This window comes from Lutzomyia longipalpis, chromosome 1, assembly GCF_024334085.1.
Source record: "Lutzomyia longipalpis isolate SR_M1_2022 chromosome 1, ASM2433408v1".
Taxonomy (NCBI): domain Eukaryota; kingdom Metazoa; phylum Arthropoda; class Insecta; order Diptera; family Psychodidae; genus Lutzomyia; species Lutzomyia longipalpis.
Genome location: NC_074707.1, coordinates 12,411,240 through 12,429,233, shown reverse-complemented (window position 1 = coordinate 12,429,233; position 17,994 = coordinate 12,411,240). Strand labels below are relative to the sequence as shown.

The 17,994-nt window shown below is 35.3% G+C and overlaps 1 protein-coding gene across 7 annotated transcripts in view; it reads left to right on the top strand.

Moving 5' to 3' along the window:
• LOC129788414 (mushroom body large-type Kenyon cell-specific protein 1) overlaps window positions 1–17,994 on the top strand; it is a 52,814-nt gene that overhangs the window by 15,279 nt on the left and 19,541 nt on the right. The window contains exons 1-2 of one of the 7 annotated variants that reach the window (XM_055824512.1): window positions 6,838–7,456; window positions 8,826–9,312. In XM_055824512.1, coding sequence (XP_055680487.1) covers window positions 9,291–9,312 — 22 coding nt within the window. In that variant the 5' untranslated portion in view covers window positions 6,838–7,456; window positions 8,826–9,290. Of the gene's footprint in view, window positions 1–626; window positions 2,216–6,837; window positions 7,614–8,620; window positions 9,313–17,994 lie in introns of those variants that run through there. The other 6 variants (XM_055824474.1, XM_055824492.1, XM_055824521.1 and 3 more) reach the window with 6 other exon arrangements.

Sequence of the window (17,994 nt, the reverse complement as noted above, 5' to 3'; positions counted from 1 at the left end):
GAGACCATAACATTTTGTATATATAAATCGTCTGTGATATAAGAAACTAAAAGTAAAACCTCGTTTTATGATTGGGAGCGTATATTTTCTATGTTTTTGTTTTCATAAAAAAGTAAATAACTTAATCCACGGAACATAATGAAGATTCTAGTTGTATTACAAAAAAAAATTATAAATAAAAATTCTTCGAAAAATATTAAAACTGACTGAAACTTGAATCCCTAAACTGGCCCTAAATACGTTTGCAGAAAACTTGGTAGAATATTTATAGCAGCATAGAACGCAAAGTACATTTTACGTAAAAATAAGTTAGGTGCGTCGTCAAGCAAACTTATCAAATAATTTTTCCAGTTTTAGGAGGGTTAACAAGGATTCTAAATTAAAAAAGGAAATTATCGATATAAGATCTAAAGACATATAGCCAGAACTTAGAATTTTCCTAATCAATCAACTTACGAGCTTTTCAAGTAACTGCATAACTCATATTTCGCAGCAAGGAATTTCGGCAAAAAATATTAATTTTCAAATATTTAAAACTATAACAAAATTGAAGATCATCCATCTTCTATATATACAAATATGGAAAATTGAGAAAAATTTAATGAATTTTCTTTTCTATTCCACAGCTTATCGAGCGACGTGTATACGCAAAAAGGAGCGACTCGAAGAGAAAAATTCCATGAAAGACACTCATTTGGACGAGAAGGATAATTTTTTCTGATTGAATTATACGTTTCCCAGAAACGAAATTTTCCCGGAAAAAAAGAGCTATCGAGTGTAGAGCAGTGGATATAGATTAGAGTAAGTGTCGTATAGTACGGTTAATACAAGTGCAACGGTTTTATATGCCAAAAGTGCATACGGCGTCGTTGTGTCGCTCACAAATCGATGTCAACGGAACAAGTGCGAATGAATAGAGTGGATGTTGCTGATGATGGTATAGCGACGCGATGAAGAAATCCACAAGTACTGCCAGAACCACCGGCAGCGGGAGTAGTGCAGCAACAGTGGAGGCGACAGTGGTGTTTGGCAGTTGCCGGCAATTGGGGCAAAGGAGATGAGCATATAAGTGCATTCAGAAGCCACCCCGTTGAGGGTAATGTGCATCCACCGAGTGGTTGCAATAGAGACAACTACTGAGCACCAAGCCACCCCCTAGTTCGTACTTGGCCTCCGTATATATCCTGAGCTCTAACTATCCCTTGCACCCAAAGTACTTGGCACACACAGCCGCAACGTGAAAATGTTTGGTGATTCCCATTTGTTGAGTTAGAGTTTTTTGTTTGCTCCTCCATTCGTTTCTTTTTTTAAAACCCTCCCTCCCCTTAACCTCCCGTACATCCCCACCCCCACCCCGCTGAGCAGTCCTATCCTAGAAGGGAAAAAACGCAATTTTTGTGTGTGCAAGAAAAACTGAGGCAACAGGATAAAAAAGTATGACTTTCTTCCCCGATTTTCGTGTTACGAGAAATATTTTTCAGTGATTTTTCCATAGCGCAGGAACATTTTCATACACTGTGTGTGAGACTATTTTAACCAGGCGAGAGACTATAAGAACTACGATTCTGTATTGCACTGTTCCTTCGGTGACGAAAAAAAAAGCAGAGAGAGACATTTTCCCAGAAATTGCCCCGAGAAGGGTGGAAAAAAAGTAATCGATAGTGGGTGTTTGTGGTGTACAAAGTTTTTCAGCGGCAGCACCCAAGAAGTGCTCAAGAAGTGCAACAGAGAGCAACATCACGTGTTTGACGTCGTTCGCGAACAAGTGTCCGACAGTGCAGGATATTAGCATCCTTGAATTCATCGGGATAAGCCACAGTTATAGAGACATTCTGGCAGTGAATTGTGGAAATTCAAAAAGTTCTATTTAGCTTTGACTGTCGTGAAATGCGATAAATAATTTCTACGATCATATCAGATGCACACAAAGTCGTCGCAAATGTTCGTGCCATTACTTGTTGCGTCACACTGTGCTGTGACGTCAGACGGAAACGCATTTTTCATTTCACCGTTGCCACTATTTGGACAATTTTTCGTAAATAACACGGCTACCGCTAAAAGTAACAAAGACACTAAATCAATAAGTGAAGTTAACGAAAAATATATTGGTAGCCAACAAAAATGGCGGATTGTTCTTATGCACGTTGTGTTCAAGAGAGAAGATTTATAAAGCGTGAACTACAGAAATGGACTAAAAGCATGGTTTATATTGTAGGTAAGTTTCGAAAAGAAAATGCAATTTAACTATTTATTATTGCGTTATCCTTTATGATCCCTTTTTTGTAAATATTTGAATGCTTACCCTAACCCGTTTTTATTTTGTTTTAAATGAAGATGGCGTTTGTGGTCAAAACGAAATCTAAAAACTTTTTGATTGGAAGACAAAGTTAGAATCAATGCAATTATTTCATTGCCATGAAACATTAGATACAACAAACATCCCCCGACATATGTATGAAACCTTAGAGTCCTGTTCATCTCACGCTCTTCGTCTCTCTCTGTTGAGGCAGAGCACATCACATTGCTATATATGGAGGAGACCTGTTGCCAAAATGTTCCTGTATTCATTGTGTACACAACTCTCTATATAATATAATGTAGTCACATACATATATCTCTATACTACCGCTGAGAGTCGAAAATGCTGAGAAAATTCAAGTCCTCACCCCAAAATGTCTGGGTAATGTCTGTCCAAAGTATTACGAGACGGCAAAAGAATTATATTCACCCAACACTGTGAGATGTGTACGTACATGCACTTTGGAATATTGCGGTGTGTAGTAAATGCAAAGATATGAGTTGAGTATTTTTCCACTGCAACATGAGTATCGTTAATTATTTGCAATTTCTTTTTGCTTTATACTGAAAGTTCTAAAAAGTAAAAATTCCCTGAATTTTCAGCATAAATGTATCGAAAATTTCTACCCCATCGCACCAGGAATTTGCGGTGGAATCGGGTCTCTTGCAATATTACCTCAATTGAACCAGAAAATGTGATAAAAGCAGATAACTTCTATGTGTTTCCCCTTTCAGTGTCTCTTTATCATCTCACCATCTCTCTTCCTCTTCCCGCAAAAATCCCAACTTACCCATTCATCGCACATGAAGAGCTGTATTGGCACGACTCTTTGCCATTGCTCATTCACTAATCATTGTAAGAATGTGTTTCATTACTTACTAATATTAGTTCTTATACCAAAGGTGGGTATAAGATCTCACCTTTCGAGACACCTCAAAATATATTCGCATTTCATAATAAATCACTCGAAAATAGGTATGGAAACCACAATTGATCATCATAAATCATAAGAGGTTTTCCAAGAAATACCATTAGGGAAAACTTCATTAGCGATATTTTGAATGACACTGTCTTAAATTGCAATGAATGATGCATTAGTTTCTTACAATGTTATACTACTTACTACTTATTATATGTCACTGTGGCACACAGGGACCACAGCTCATTATTTGAGGAAATCACGAATTTTCTCAAAATTGTAAAAGATTTTGGAGAATTGCTCTTGTAAGTTTATTGCTTTAAAATGTTTATTTTTTCCATAAAACGACTTTGAATTTGTATTTTGAGAATATATTGATTTTTTAGTTGTCAATTCCATATTTAATTCGTTCCTCATGCCACAATTAAATCTGTCGCAGAATATTGTAAATGACAGGTATATTACTTTAAAATAAGTGAGATATACCACTAATAGCAGTCAAAAACTCCCAGTGTAACGCTCAAAGGCGATAGGCTGGGGAGGTGATCGAACTCTTTTGAACCGATCCGATATCCCCATTTCGATATAACGCCAAATACAGTCAAGTCTCTCCTCCTCGATGCGCTGCCCAAAGTTTGAGGTTCCCCAGCATGCCGCACCACCACCCCCGGCCTAGCTTTGAGAGGCACTTGCAACCCATAAGAGAAGGATGCGTGCGTTTGTAGTGTTCTCTCTCACTCGTCTCCTCAGGGCGACGACTGCGACGACGACGTTTGGTGGTTGTATAAGGGTGGGTGGTGGGTGAGTGGGCAGGCTATTTTCGCAGTAGGGATTATTTCATTTTCGGAAAGAGGACAGACGCGTTTTTTCTGCGTCTGCCACTTCTGCAGTATATGCGGAAAAATCATTAGAGGAGATGACTTTTTTTTCGTCGTTATTATTACCCAACTCCCCTTAAGTGTATATGGTGGAAGTCCTTCGTCAATTTAAGGCGCCGTTGCACATCTACAGACCTGAACCAGTATATCTTCCGGCGCACTAAGAACACCATTCCCTTAAGGTGTCTCTTCAACCATATTTGTCCTGTTCAAGTTTCAAAAATGATAACTTAAAATACCTATATATTACAGTTATGTAGCTTATTACATACCAATGTCTACTTCCATTATATATAGTGTATGTAGGATATAAATTTTACGGCAAAAGATCTAATGAATTCTAGACTTTGAACTACATTATCATTAGAAAGGATTTTTTTTTCAACGGAGTCGCCTAGTTTTCTAGCGTCTGTTTTAGCTAATTCAGAATGTTCGATTAAAGGCGCCAATTTATGTAAATCCTGACTACTTTTACAAATAAAGATAATATAGATATTCAGAGTCCTGAGAATTCATTGTAATCAACAAAGCCGACAATTTTTGAAGATCATTTTTCTAGTGAGATAGCATAAACTTAAACGGTAAATAATGCAACTATAGTGGTAAATGTTTACGAACTTTTTTTACCCAAAGTTTGTGTAACGTTCTAAAAGCAAAAACATTTTCTATCATTATGTTTTCTTTATTCTTTCGTATTTTCTTAAAGCACCGATCAATTTACAGTCACAAGTAACTGCCCTTTGTCACCGCAAGAAATGTTGTAGCCCGGTGTACCATCGCTCTTATACGATTGCCATAAAAAATGCGACACCTTCCACATAAGACTTTTGAGTGGTAGCATGTAGTATGGAGAACGATAAGAGATCATAGAAAATGAAAAGAGGGATAAGACGATGTAAATGTAGAGAGCGCGCAACCAGTAGTCAGTTCCAATTCCATTTGGTGGATGTGTTACAAATTGTTACATCTGCATTTGGGATAAAAAGGATGAAATCTATTGAAAAGCTTTTGGCGTTTGGAATTCGAGGGTTGGAAAATATACTATACTAACTCATTTTTGTTGATTTTCAGGAGAGCGATTTGAAGTTTGAGATTTACATTGCTTCTTATGTAAATTTTTTTACAGTTTTCGCTGTAACTTTGTAGGGAACAAATATTCAAATTTGTCCTTTTGAGGGAAGATGAAGGACATCAAAAGCTATCGAAAAATGCGTTAAAAATATACTATACTAACTCGACTTAGTATAGTGTATTTTCCAACCCTCGAATTATGTACATGCAAAAGTTCTTCTTGTGGAGGATATGTATGTATCTCTAAAAAAAAAGGGGGTACCTCCCCCATCCCGTGCACGTATGTACACTGATTTTGATAATGCCGTTTCACCATGATTTCCATGATGTTAATGATGATGTGGAAGCTGGAGGAACGTTGTGCAGTGTAGCGGCATGCTGTTGAATCATCGACTCTTGCATTGGGAGGGTGAATGAGAAAGATACAGAGTGTGGATCAACAAGTAGTGAAATTGTTTAGCATCATGATAGTTTTCAGAGAATTGCACTGACTCTGTATATACACATGTAGATAAGCTCGCCCTACAAGATATGTATACAAATAGCGCATCGTCTACTGCATTTATTTTCTATTTCGCTGAAAAATTACAATTGACACAATTGTTTCGAGGAAATATAAATAGACAAAAATTACTACATTATATGTATGTATATGTAACTATCTGTTCTTGTGAGATATGAACCAAATGTTAATACAATATTTATGATATTGGTATGCGGCAAAATCAACATGTTTTAGAATATGGCAGAGGAAAACATTGAAAATTCCATCCTTATCGCAAATCTATCGGCACCTCCTTGGAATTTTTAACTTATGTGAAATATGTGAAAAACATAGAAACAAAAAAATGAATTCATAAAAGTAAAAAAAAATTAACGACGAATGGAACGAAATATAATTTTTTCCTCTTCCTTGCGCGTACTTCTCGAATATTCTGCAGTGACTTGTGAATATTAAATTTATATACATATTCCCCCCCCCTCACCGTTCCCCTTGTGAGTAAAGCTTAAGAGGAGAGGGCATATATATATAGTTGTAACCGAGCAATGAAGAAAATCTTCACATACAGACGCGAAAAATGGTCACTCACACTTTCTACCCCCTTTGAGAACATCTCTCTTGCGCGAAAGGCACACACAGTAGCGAAAAAAAATAAGAAGAAAAAAACACGTCATCAGCAATTGCACATTTTCAGTACTCCACTGATGATGATCGGTAAGAGCGACAAGAAACTCCAAACGACACAATGACGATGATGATGATAAGGAAAATCTTCAGCTATTGCTGTCCTACTCTGTAATTACACACGGCGACGACGCGATGCATTGTCACTTTCCATTCACACACACACACATCTCATTTTCCCCATTCCACCATACTTCAAGCACAACCACACTCACACATCGCAATCGATGCACTTCCACTCACTTGCAGTATGCAATTTTTGCAATCATATGCGCAAAGCTTCTATAGTCATCTCACTCTGTGCGAACGCGAAAAAAAAACATTAAAAAGCTACGGGTTAGAAGAGTTCACCTCTAGCGTGAAGTGTGACGAATTCTCAAGTATAGATGCAGTTCTTAAGTTTTGGAAGGTTCTTAAAAAAATTCTTTTTTTTTTATATGCATTTTTATTTAAAAGCTCCCATAAAAAGTTGAGCTTTTTTAGAGTTAACAAGAAAGGAAATTATACATAATCTAATGAGAGAAAAATTATGAAAATTCCAATGTTTTATTAGATTTTTTGATGTCCTGTCTTCCCTATGGATTTGTTAACCAAAATCCCATCCTATGGCATAATCATGAATGTTTATCCCTTTTCGCGCGGGGTTATGACTTTGGTCAACTCGACATTGTCTGTCCTGCTCTTGATATGCGCGAGTGTATTGGGAGATAGAGTTGGGGAAAAGATGCAGTTTGTATATGACTTTAGCATACAGGCATATGGTTGGTGGCAATGTATTGTTGGCCAAGAGTGTTTGCTGTAGATGTAACTATACACACTTTTATATGATTTTCGCTCCGAATTGAATGTCGATGCGATATATTTTCAGTCGCATAAACGCAACGCACCGATATGCAACGGGACGTTTTTCGGGACGCGCCCCGAATCGATCCGAGTGCGTCCGAACGTTTCCGAAGAGATTTTAACATACCGCCGGGCCATAGTTTTGCGTGATTTGAAATTTTGAAAAAAAAATACAAAACCGTTTTTGAGTTTTCTTCCGGTTCTCACGAAAGCACAAAGTTGTCGGAAAAATCACACACGGAGCTTAGGGCTCTTTAATGGTATATATGGACATTTTCGTGGAGCTTTAGTAGGGGGACAAAATTACTTTGACAGAGTTGCATTTAAAAAGAAAATTGCAATCAACTGGCATTTGGAAGATTCTTGAGACGAAATTTTCACAGTTCTAGTTAAGAATTTGCAGAGTGCAGAAATTGTGTGGGTGTTTTGTGGTTTTTTTCACTATTTTCTGTGAATTTGTATAATTTTTAACTTTGGTAGTTGACAAACTGCCCATTCTATGGGTTGCTCATTGATAGGCACCATATGTTTGGGTATGGGTGTGAGATGGGGGCGCCTGGTAAATTTTTGTCCATCACCTTGTGAGACGGAGAATTTATTTTATCCTCAGTGCATTGTTTGGGTTTATTAACAATGTTGCCTTCTTATCAGTTAATTTTTAATGTATACACCACACATCAGACGTTGAGGATCGCATTTAATTTCCAGAGTGTGTGTGGTCATTGGACGAGCAAGGAGGGCAATTCATAAATTTAAATTGGCAGAAAAAAAGCCCCACTGGAGTATGACTCCTCAAATTGAAATAAATACCCGCGAATGTTCAACATATACATAACGCCGACTTATCTCGGGCGGTTCTTGAAGGTTTTCACCACATCGCATCTCGTTCTGTGGCAATAAACTGTATGAATGTCCCACAAAAGTGCCATGTGTCAAATTGCTCGAAAATGCAGTTGAAGAAATTTTTTCAACCCTGATAACATTTATTTAAATATTTAATTTGTCTGCTGATACACAAGGCAGTTGTATATGAAATTTTCTCGTGACGACAGCAGAAATTGTGCATTTTCTTATCTCATCCCCGAAGTGCGTTTCGATTGCAATTGCAATTTCTCTCGTGTGGCTCTTTTTTTTTGCACTCTGCGCGCCTTCCTCACTCGCGACTTTTTTTGTGTGTAGACACTGCCTTAAATATATATATCGTACGTCTATATAACCACTCATATCATTTGATAAATTCTTCAGTTTTTTTTGCACAATATTGCTCTCGTTGCTATTTCATATCTAATTACACATCCATGTATGTGCGATGATTGTAAGCGCGCGAAAAGTAAATTGCAATATCCCAATACAGATGCACTTCCTCCCAACAAAATATGACAATTCCACGTAAAGTGTTAATTTTTTCTGAAATACCTGATTAGTTTCGCGCAGAACCTCAGCGGTGATAGTTGCGAAAGGCGTGGAGATTCATTAAAGTGAGATTTAATTGTGACGGCTCATTGCTGGAAAACTGCATTTTATTGATAGTGTTATGCATCTATTGATTGCAATCGGTACATTATATGTTTTATTTTTTCTCAATAATCTTCCATTTTTCCAAGAGCAGCCATTGAAAATATAATACAGGAAATCAATGGAAAATGCGAGAAAACTTAATTGATAAAGAAGCTAAAATCTTTAAAATTGTTATCAGTGCGTGAACGGAATAAAGTTGAAGTTTAATGTGGTGTACTTGGCAGCGAGAGATTTCTTTCTGCAATAAATTAAGAAAGCCATAATACGAATGTAATACTCGATGTGAACGGCTAAAATATTATTACATACAACAACAGCAACAACAACAACAACAAAAATATCTTGTACAAATTGCAATATTCGCCGATATTATTTGCACAAGAGGAGGAATATCAACCATAAAAATTGTGAACGTTGCAGCGCAGTTTGTGATCGCGAGACAAAATCCCCAAGATCGATCGGTCGATTCTCGATCAATATCACAGAAATTGCAGCAGCACCAACGGCGGCTTCACCCAGGCCCAAGTAACGACGAACGACGGCGATTAATTCCAAGTGCCCAAGGTTTACCAGTTCATGGATATCCATGACGTGCAACGTATGTTTACTTTACTATTCTATCAATGTTCATGAATATGATCGTCTCGATCGCGAAAATGCATTCCCCAATTCACTTACATATACTGCTTATTATTAGCTTAAATATCAACACTACAAATTGCAAATAGATTTATCACATTCAATTCCATATAGACAAAAAAATCCAGTAGCTACCACACTACTGACTAAATAGAGCTATACAAAATATGCATGCAATTCTGTTTTCTGTACAATTAATGGGATTTTTTTTATCTCCCCCTCTCAATCGATATGTTCGCATTAATATTTTATTAGAATCATACCTATACTTACCTTGCTATGTAATGTACCCTGTACCTATACCTCATTTCTCAAGAGCCACATTCTCACAGCATTGAAATCATCCACCACACTGAATCACACTGACTGTTTGATGCGTCCGCAGAAGACATTTTCGTGTCTCAACAATCGAACAGGCATCCAATGTCTTTCAGCCCCTCTTTTCAGCGCGGAAAGTTTGTGGAATCCTGACGTCTAGTGGTTCCATGATGGTGCTTTTGAGTGTTGGGGTGGCAGAAACAGAAGTGAACATATTTCACCCATCAATCAACAAATGATTTAAATGGTACACTCCTCAACCCCCTCTCACCAGTCTGTGTATCCCCATATTTGTATACAATTGCTGTTTGAGAGTAGTTTCAAGTTGAGATTTTGTGAATTCAAATGAGAAAAGCGGACGAGATAGTGAGTGTATGGTGACACTTGTTGCTTGACGCCCCATATACATATATGTAATATTCCTAGGTAAATACACCGCATTCGTATATAGAACTTCATGTGCACTATATAGGAGAAGAGATATTATTGTGATGTTGAAGCTTCCACTGCCACACTGTATTTTCCAGGATATAGGAGTAACTTTCTCATTACTATCGCCACACTCAAATGCTCAAGCCTTTCCACATAAACGACTTTCGCTATTTTGGAGCTTTCCGCAATACCATCCAATCGAAAATTTTATGCGAAATTTTCTCACATTTTCGCCAGATTTTCACGTCAATTATAATACCTCTTGCGTCCCTAAAACACTAGTCTGTAAAAGGGTGAAATAAATTATTATTATAATACCTCTTGCACATGTTGAAAAAAATATTCACCAGGTGACAGAAAACAACTTTTGAAGAGATATATACATAAATTTAAATGTTAGTTCTATAAATATCATTCTGAAAGTTGTCGCTACTAAAGCTTCCGTCATCAAACAGCTTCAAACATAACTAATATTTTATATGTAGATGAGCTTGAAGGTAGTAGACATATTTCATTTGCAAAATCCCATAAGCTTTTTTAATTTAGAATATAATATAACGTTGCCATAACTTTCATCTTCATCTTTAAAAAAAGATTAGATGAAATAAATTGAGAATATTTTAAAGTTTTCTAATAACTGATTTTTTTTAGTTTTTAAAGTTTTCAATAAGAAAATGCAAAAAAAAAACAAGAATTAAATAAAATGCAATTTCTTCTTTAGAATAGTAGAAATTTTAGTACAAAAATCGCATTTTATTTATTTTACTTACACCATCAATACGTTTAAGTTCGATAATATTTTCATCATCTTATGCTATATACGAATAACAATGTCAAAAATGTCTTTTCCTCAAAATCCCAGATACTTTACGTAAAAAATAGTGAGTAGACTCATTTTCACACACTTTACCCATTCAAGAGATTGGTACTGAAAAATATTTTTCAGTCAATGGAGTATTGAAAAGCATTAGAAACTTGATATCACGTACAAATATTTGTATCCTCGGAAAACATGTCACTCTAGACTTTAGAATGTCTTGATGTATTCTTTTCCTTGCCACGTAAATAAATTATAAAGATTGTTGTACTGTGTTATCTTTCATTTTTTTAATGGTTAACGAGTATAATTTGTAATATTTTTACAAAGTAGAAAGTTTTGGAGGAATTGAAAATTTAAAAAAAAATAAAGAAAAAACTGTCTTAAAAATTGAATTTGCTGCAATTTTCTATAGTATGACCTTCGTATTGAGGAAATTTCTGTGTCGTCGTTCCAAATTATTGCAATAAATCCATTTAAGCATTTCAACTCTTGCAATATAATTTTACTTGAAATCCAACGATCAATTTGCGTTTCCTTGTGTAATTAAATAATCTGGTTTCTTCGAGGTAGAAAAATATTCTTTGTGTGTTTACGTGTGCAGTTTGAGGAACAGATAATCACATGGTTTGCTAACAACCGTCACCTTAACACTGTGGCCATTTGGCTTGACATGAGATGCAAAAAGGTGCACTCAAGTTGAATAAAATTGCCCATACACGGCCATCAAACATCGCTAAATTCCAACTATTCTCTAATTAGACTTTTATAAGAATTTTCCAATTGATTCTATTGCACTCGCCTCACATATTTTTTTTTCAATGTAGAATGCTAGAATATTGTGAACAAAAATTTTTATGCACTAATGCATCAAATGCAGGTGTTTTAAAAATAAATTATTAATTTTTCTCTAAATTTTATACTTTTACTAATTATGATATTTCGAAGATTATCAAGAATTTTCAACATCTTAAAAGTATCAAGAACATACAATTTTATTTAAAATTTATGTAGAATGAAAATTATTTTTGTCTTGAGAAATTCCCCTCGAATAACAAGAAATTAATAATACTTTTCATTGAGTCTGACATAATTTTTTTCAAAAGGTTGACCCTTTTATCACAGAAGGAAATTGTCCGCAACATCAGGATCGGCACATTGTGTTAATTTTGTTTCAAATAGTTACTTAAGATGAAAATAAATTCATGTCTATTTTAATTATATTCTCGCGAAACTTCAAGTGGCACTACTTATTTGTATAATACCTTAGTTCACCTTGTTTGTCTTGAATTAGCATAAAATTATATGTTTTTTTATTCACTATATCCGTCAGCACTAAGGATACGAAAACAATAAAATTTTCATTGAAGGAAAATATTAAGAGAAAAATAGCGCATATAAGAATTGTATAAAGGTTCTTATTTAGTGAGATTTATTTATTTATGGATTCCATCCATCCCTTATTCACACCATCTCCGTCAAATCATAATGCAATTTTTATTTAGTGCGAGTCGTGAAAATTATGTAGATAAAACGTGAAGAAGATGAACGTGTACGCGGAGTTTTTTTTTTTGTTTTATATTAACAATTTCAGCCTCCATAATTTATTTAATTCAATTCCATAAATGCGTAAAAGTGCACAGCGGTAGCAGACGCAAATATCACACATCCATACACTGAAAATAAATGTATTGTGAACATAATGAAGGTACCTACCATACCTATGATATTGTTGGAAAAAAAGGGGAGTCATCCGAATGCACATCATCTTTTATGCTTACGCATTCGAATAATGGGGGAAACGCACAATTATATATTAAAGAAACGTGTTTTTTTCATTACATTTTCCATATATGTATATATTTTTTTCAAACAATTTTTAATCGTCATTTTACCTGTGCGAATTCAGAAATTAGTTAAATGGAAAAAAAATTATGAATTATGTATTCCAGATACATTGTAATACAGTTTGAATCGAGAAATATTTTCAGCGTAGAGATGCTATGGTGCATTGTTGTGAAAAGTAAAATAAAAAAAAACAGTGAAACAGTTTAAATCGAAATACACACGTAATTAACTCTGATATTGTCTAGTTAAATGGCTGGTTTAAGACAAGATATCGAATTTGCATAAAAATACAAATTTTTTCCAATTATAAATTTTTATTTTCATGTGAATTTTTTTCTTACCCATTCGTCCCCTATTGCGCGAAATAATTAATGTTCAGCACTCTTTGGGACTTTTTTCGACTATGTATGTAACTTTACGAATGCCCAAGTCTTTTGAGAGAAGTAATTTTTAGGTGAATAAGGAGACTCAAAGTCTTTTTCGCGTGACCATAGTTATTACAAGAATCTATTTAATGTGCAATGGTTACTCCAGAGCACCATGAAAATTAAAAGCATTTTCCTTCGAGGTGCTCGTAAAAATTGATGGAGCTGCACAAAAATGTTGCAGTGCTTTTTGTATGAAGAGAATGAATTAGTGTTAATTTTCACTTCATTTTGAGAGTGCAATTTTTATTTGTGAGCTTCCCCTAATTCTTTACATTTCTTCCGCCATAATTTAACATTATTCAAAGGAGTTTTTGTTGTTATTTCTTTCATTTATATGACGTGCAGATGGACAATGCCAATAATGGAAAAATTTAAAAAAAAGAAATATTTTTTTGAAAAATTCTAATGACACTAAAAGTTTGGGAAGGAATTCCAAAATCAAAACACCATAAATATTATAAATTCATCATTATTGCACTCCCAACCGAGAACATCAGACAACTATTCACGCATTGTGAAAACGGTGAAAATAGATGAAAGAGTGCCAAGGAAAATATATGCATAACTGTAACAAGATGGAAAATTTCACAAAACGCACTTATTTTTCTCGTATTTTCAATAGTTTTTTTTTTATTTAATTAAAAATACAGGAAATTTTTATATTGAATTTAGCGCCAATTGCTATACCGATTGATTAATTGAACGAAGGGAGCTATTTGGTATTTGGAGAAAAACTACGTGCAATTTGCTAGTTTATTGTTAATGCAAATTATTGGTATTGTATTGTGTGAGTTTGAGACTTCGAATTTCTCTGATTCTAACATTAAATTGAATTTAATTGTTTTTCCCCTCTTTCGTTTGCATTTTGCATTTCCCACATTTATAATAATCTCAATGTCAAGAATATTGTGTATAGAAATTGTCCTAAAAATTTACACTGCATTGCAATGTGTGGCAATTATGTATTTCGCATAGTATGTATAGCATCTTGCGGATTTCCACATAAAATCTTCACAATGTTCAATTAATAACATGTGTATACAAATTGATATTCTTTGCTTGCACAAAGCTCTAACAACAATATAAGACAATTATGGAATGCATTGCTTTCATAAAGCAATCATCTAATAACGAGGAGTGATTGAAATGGAAATTTAACTGTAGGATTTGACAGGATCTTTTTTTTTTGACATTACTTATTTGACAGTAGTTTAAAGACGGAAATTCAAATTTGACACTTTTTTTCCAGAATTTTACAATGGAAAATCTCAAAAGCGTTACTCTTGAAATTGTGCGAGGAAGCTACAAAATTTCAAACAAAAAGTAATGATAAGAAAGTGTGTGCATATTTTCCTTTGTCTCTCCTTGCCGGAGACATTGATTCCCACACGAGACCGTTGACTCCATGATCGACTGATGACCAATTCACGCATTTCCCCGTCAACAATCGCTTCTTTATTCTCACTCGATATTCACATTGTACCGCTAACGACGATGCAGTGTGCAAGTACACATATACAATATGCTTTTGAATCCACACACTGAACCACACGCAAATTTTGATAAGTCCATCCAATTCATTCGTAAAATTTTTTTTCGTCGCGTAGTATGAATCATTCGCAAAAAATAATCACCAAAACAAATCGCAAAAAAGGCAGACAGCCTTCTAGCTGGCGCAATCCGGCCATTCTCTCTCTCTTGCTTCCTTTCTGCCCAGCCAGACGGTTTATGCCGCCAAATTTAATGCATCATCCACGGGCATTTGTACACACACAGCATGGCGAGTAGCAGCACGCATATTTTACTAACCAGTTTAGCCTGGGCTCTCTGCGCGAATTTGGGCAGGTCATGGTTACTATCAATGGGGTAACGACGCGCGATGTGAAACCAGACACACACGACACAGTGAGGCAAATCCCACCGGACGAGCGTGCATTTGTGTTGTTTATCTCCGCTCTGGTGTGTATCTACTCTTGCACACTGCGGGTATGTATGTGGTACCGTTTGTGGGTATACATAGTAATGTATGGACTTCAGTGGCAGATACATGACAATAATTATGCAAAGTAGCACTTGAGCATTTTGGCATCATGTTGGAAGCTGAAAAGCGGGAAAAACAAGAGTTTTCACTCAAATGTGATCTTGAAGTAACTTTCGCACATCGACGTGGTGCACCGATAAATCAAATGTTCATCGAGCAGTGGCCAGATATTATTTTTCAACAGAAAAATCTTAAGCGTAACCCATAAATCAACTTTTAAAATCAAAAGTGAAATAAAGATCGAAATTAAATGTGCCTGAACTAAATTTATTGCTTTTCAATTAGGTCACAATCGAGAAAAAAAAGATATTCTTCTTCAGCTTTCATCGCAATCAGTGCCGAAAATTTGAAAACAAAGACTTCAATTTTCACATACATACCTAATTCTCCCTAAAACTTGAATGAGGATTATGTTGATGCAATGCCTAGTCTTAGTATTCTCTATAAATGAAGAGCTTTTGTAGCTCTCAAGATTCAAAGTAAACATATCTGTTAAAGCCCAGAAAATTTAAAAGCTGAAGATTTATATTTAAGTTAGTTTTATTCGCTATTTTTTGCTTTTATTTGTATTAAAATATCCGTTAAAAACAAAGTGGATTCCCCTTATGACTCGACGAGTGGATTAAAAATTAGTGAGAGATTATAATATTTTATTTGATATTGTAAATTTAACATATTACTCATTTTCTGATAGTCAGATCTATTTTTTTGTTTTTATTTTTGGTTTAAAAATGCCAAAAACAATAACTCACTCATCATTTAAACATACTGCAAAAATTATTTCATCATCACAAAAAATTCCCCTACTCTCGGTTATGCTTGTGGAGCTAATCTGCACAATAATTAACAATATTCTGCTTTTGTGGGATTTAGAGTGATTCTGAAAACCCTCGTAGAAGAACTTTTCCAGGAAAAAAATATGCACACACACCAAAAACTGCTTTTTGATAATCGCTCGCATAAATACAACTCTCGTGCATTTCAATATACGAACACAGATGGAAACGCAAGTGAGGTAAATGATTATGTAAACATATATACAGGAACTATATAGTGGGTTTCTATTCATTTATGAAAGGTAGCACCATGAACTTTTCGCATCTACAATTGCATACTTTTGCCTGTGGTACAAGCATGCCATAACGACGCTGAATGTGGAAGGTGCAACATAAAATGACGTTTGTGTGATAATTTTGCGTAACTTTCCTTAACTGCATTTTTTTAAAGCCCTACACTTGATCTCCTTTTGCAGAAAAAACTTTGAACCCTTTCGGGATTACAACATTCTGATCCTTTTGAAATCTTAGAAGAATTCTTTGTTCATGAAGAAGTTTATAACAAACTACTTAAAAAAAAAGAAGTATAATCACATAAAAATTAGAAGCATTCTAATGCATTTTTAAGAAATTAAAAATAGAAAATTTCTATGATAAAGCAACTCACTGTATGAATCAGTTAAATATTTAATATTTTTTATGCTGAGATAAAAAAATAATAAAAATTGATTTAAAAAAAATTCTTTGACGAAAGTATTAAGCATTATGTGGTGGTGCATATGAAGATTGAGGGTCAAAAGCGAAAACTTTTAAGAGACTCCTTTTGAAATCATTCTTGAAGTAGGTGCGCGAACTATAAAAAATGCACTAGTATTGATTCGTGGGCCATTTCCCTGTCCTCCCGCACGGTAGGGTGCCCCTTCCGCACGAAAACTGGCAGAAATACCCCCATTTAGAACCACACGAATACACACTCCACGTACACGAGGTGAAAGGCAAGAAGATGGGGCAACCCCCAAGGGATGGGGAAAATATTGTCGGGGGGTGAATACGAACAGCCACTAACTACTGAATTCCCTCTGCACATAGTGCTCTCCCTCCTTCGTGCATGTACAAAATGCCGTACATAGCACTCACCTCCGGCTCCGGCTAAGAAACACAGCTATGGGACTGTCTCTCAACACACTTCAACTTTTCATTCCTCGCTCGTCCTCATCATCGTCAACATTATCTGGTGCCCTCCTGAGGGAAAATTGTTGTGGAAAAACCACTAATACAGCTAAAAATGCATAAGCCTACATTGAAGATGCAATTTTAAATGCAGTTTTTCATCCTTTTTGCACCTGTAAAGTGCAAATTTTAATAAAAACCTACTGAACCTCTCAACTAGGCGCCTCCATTGAGTCTAAAGATAGATTATATTTTTTTCATCAATCGTTTGGTCACGGTAATACGCAAAAACACCAGGGCTATCAAGCTACCAGGCGTCTCCACTGCATACCTGTATGAATTCATGCTTCAAGCTAAATAAAAATTTTAAAAAGTTTAAATTCTTTAAACAATTTCATAAAGTTCAATGATGGGTTACTAAAATAGGTAATAACAAAAATGTCATAGCATAAAATACATAATGCACAAAACATAGAGGATAGTCACAATCATGCTGTATTGCTTATCTATTGGTCGGCAAAAATGAATATCCAAACTATCGATTTGTGCATTTCTTATTTCACGAACTGTGTTGAATAATTCTGTTGGGTGCAGTTCTAACTTTGAGTAAAAGGTACTGCTGGGATTTCTTGCCAAAGTGTATCTCTATTCTTCCATATCGACGCGCCCGAAGATTATGAACCATACTCCTGTATTAAAAGATAGGAATATGGTTCATAATCTTCGGGCACGTCGATATGTATATACATTTCATTTCCAAAAAGGGGGGTATAGTGTGTATTGATACGAAGCACCGTAATTGCTCTATGTT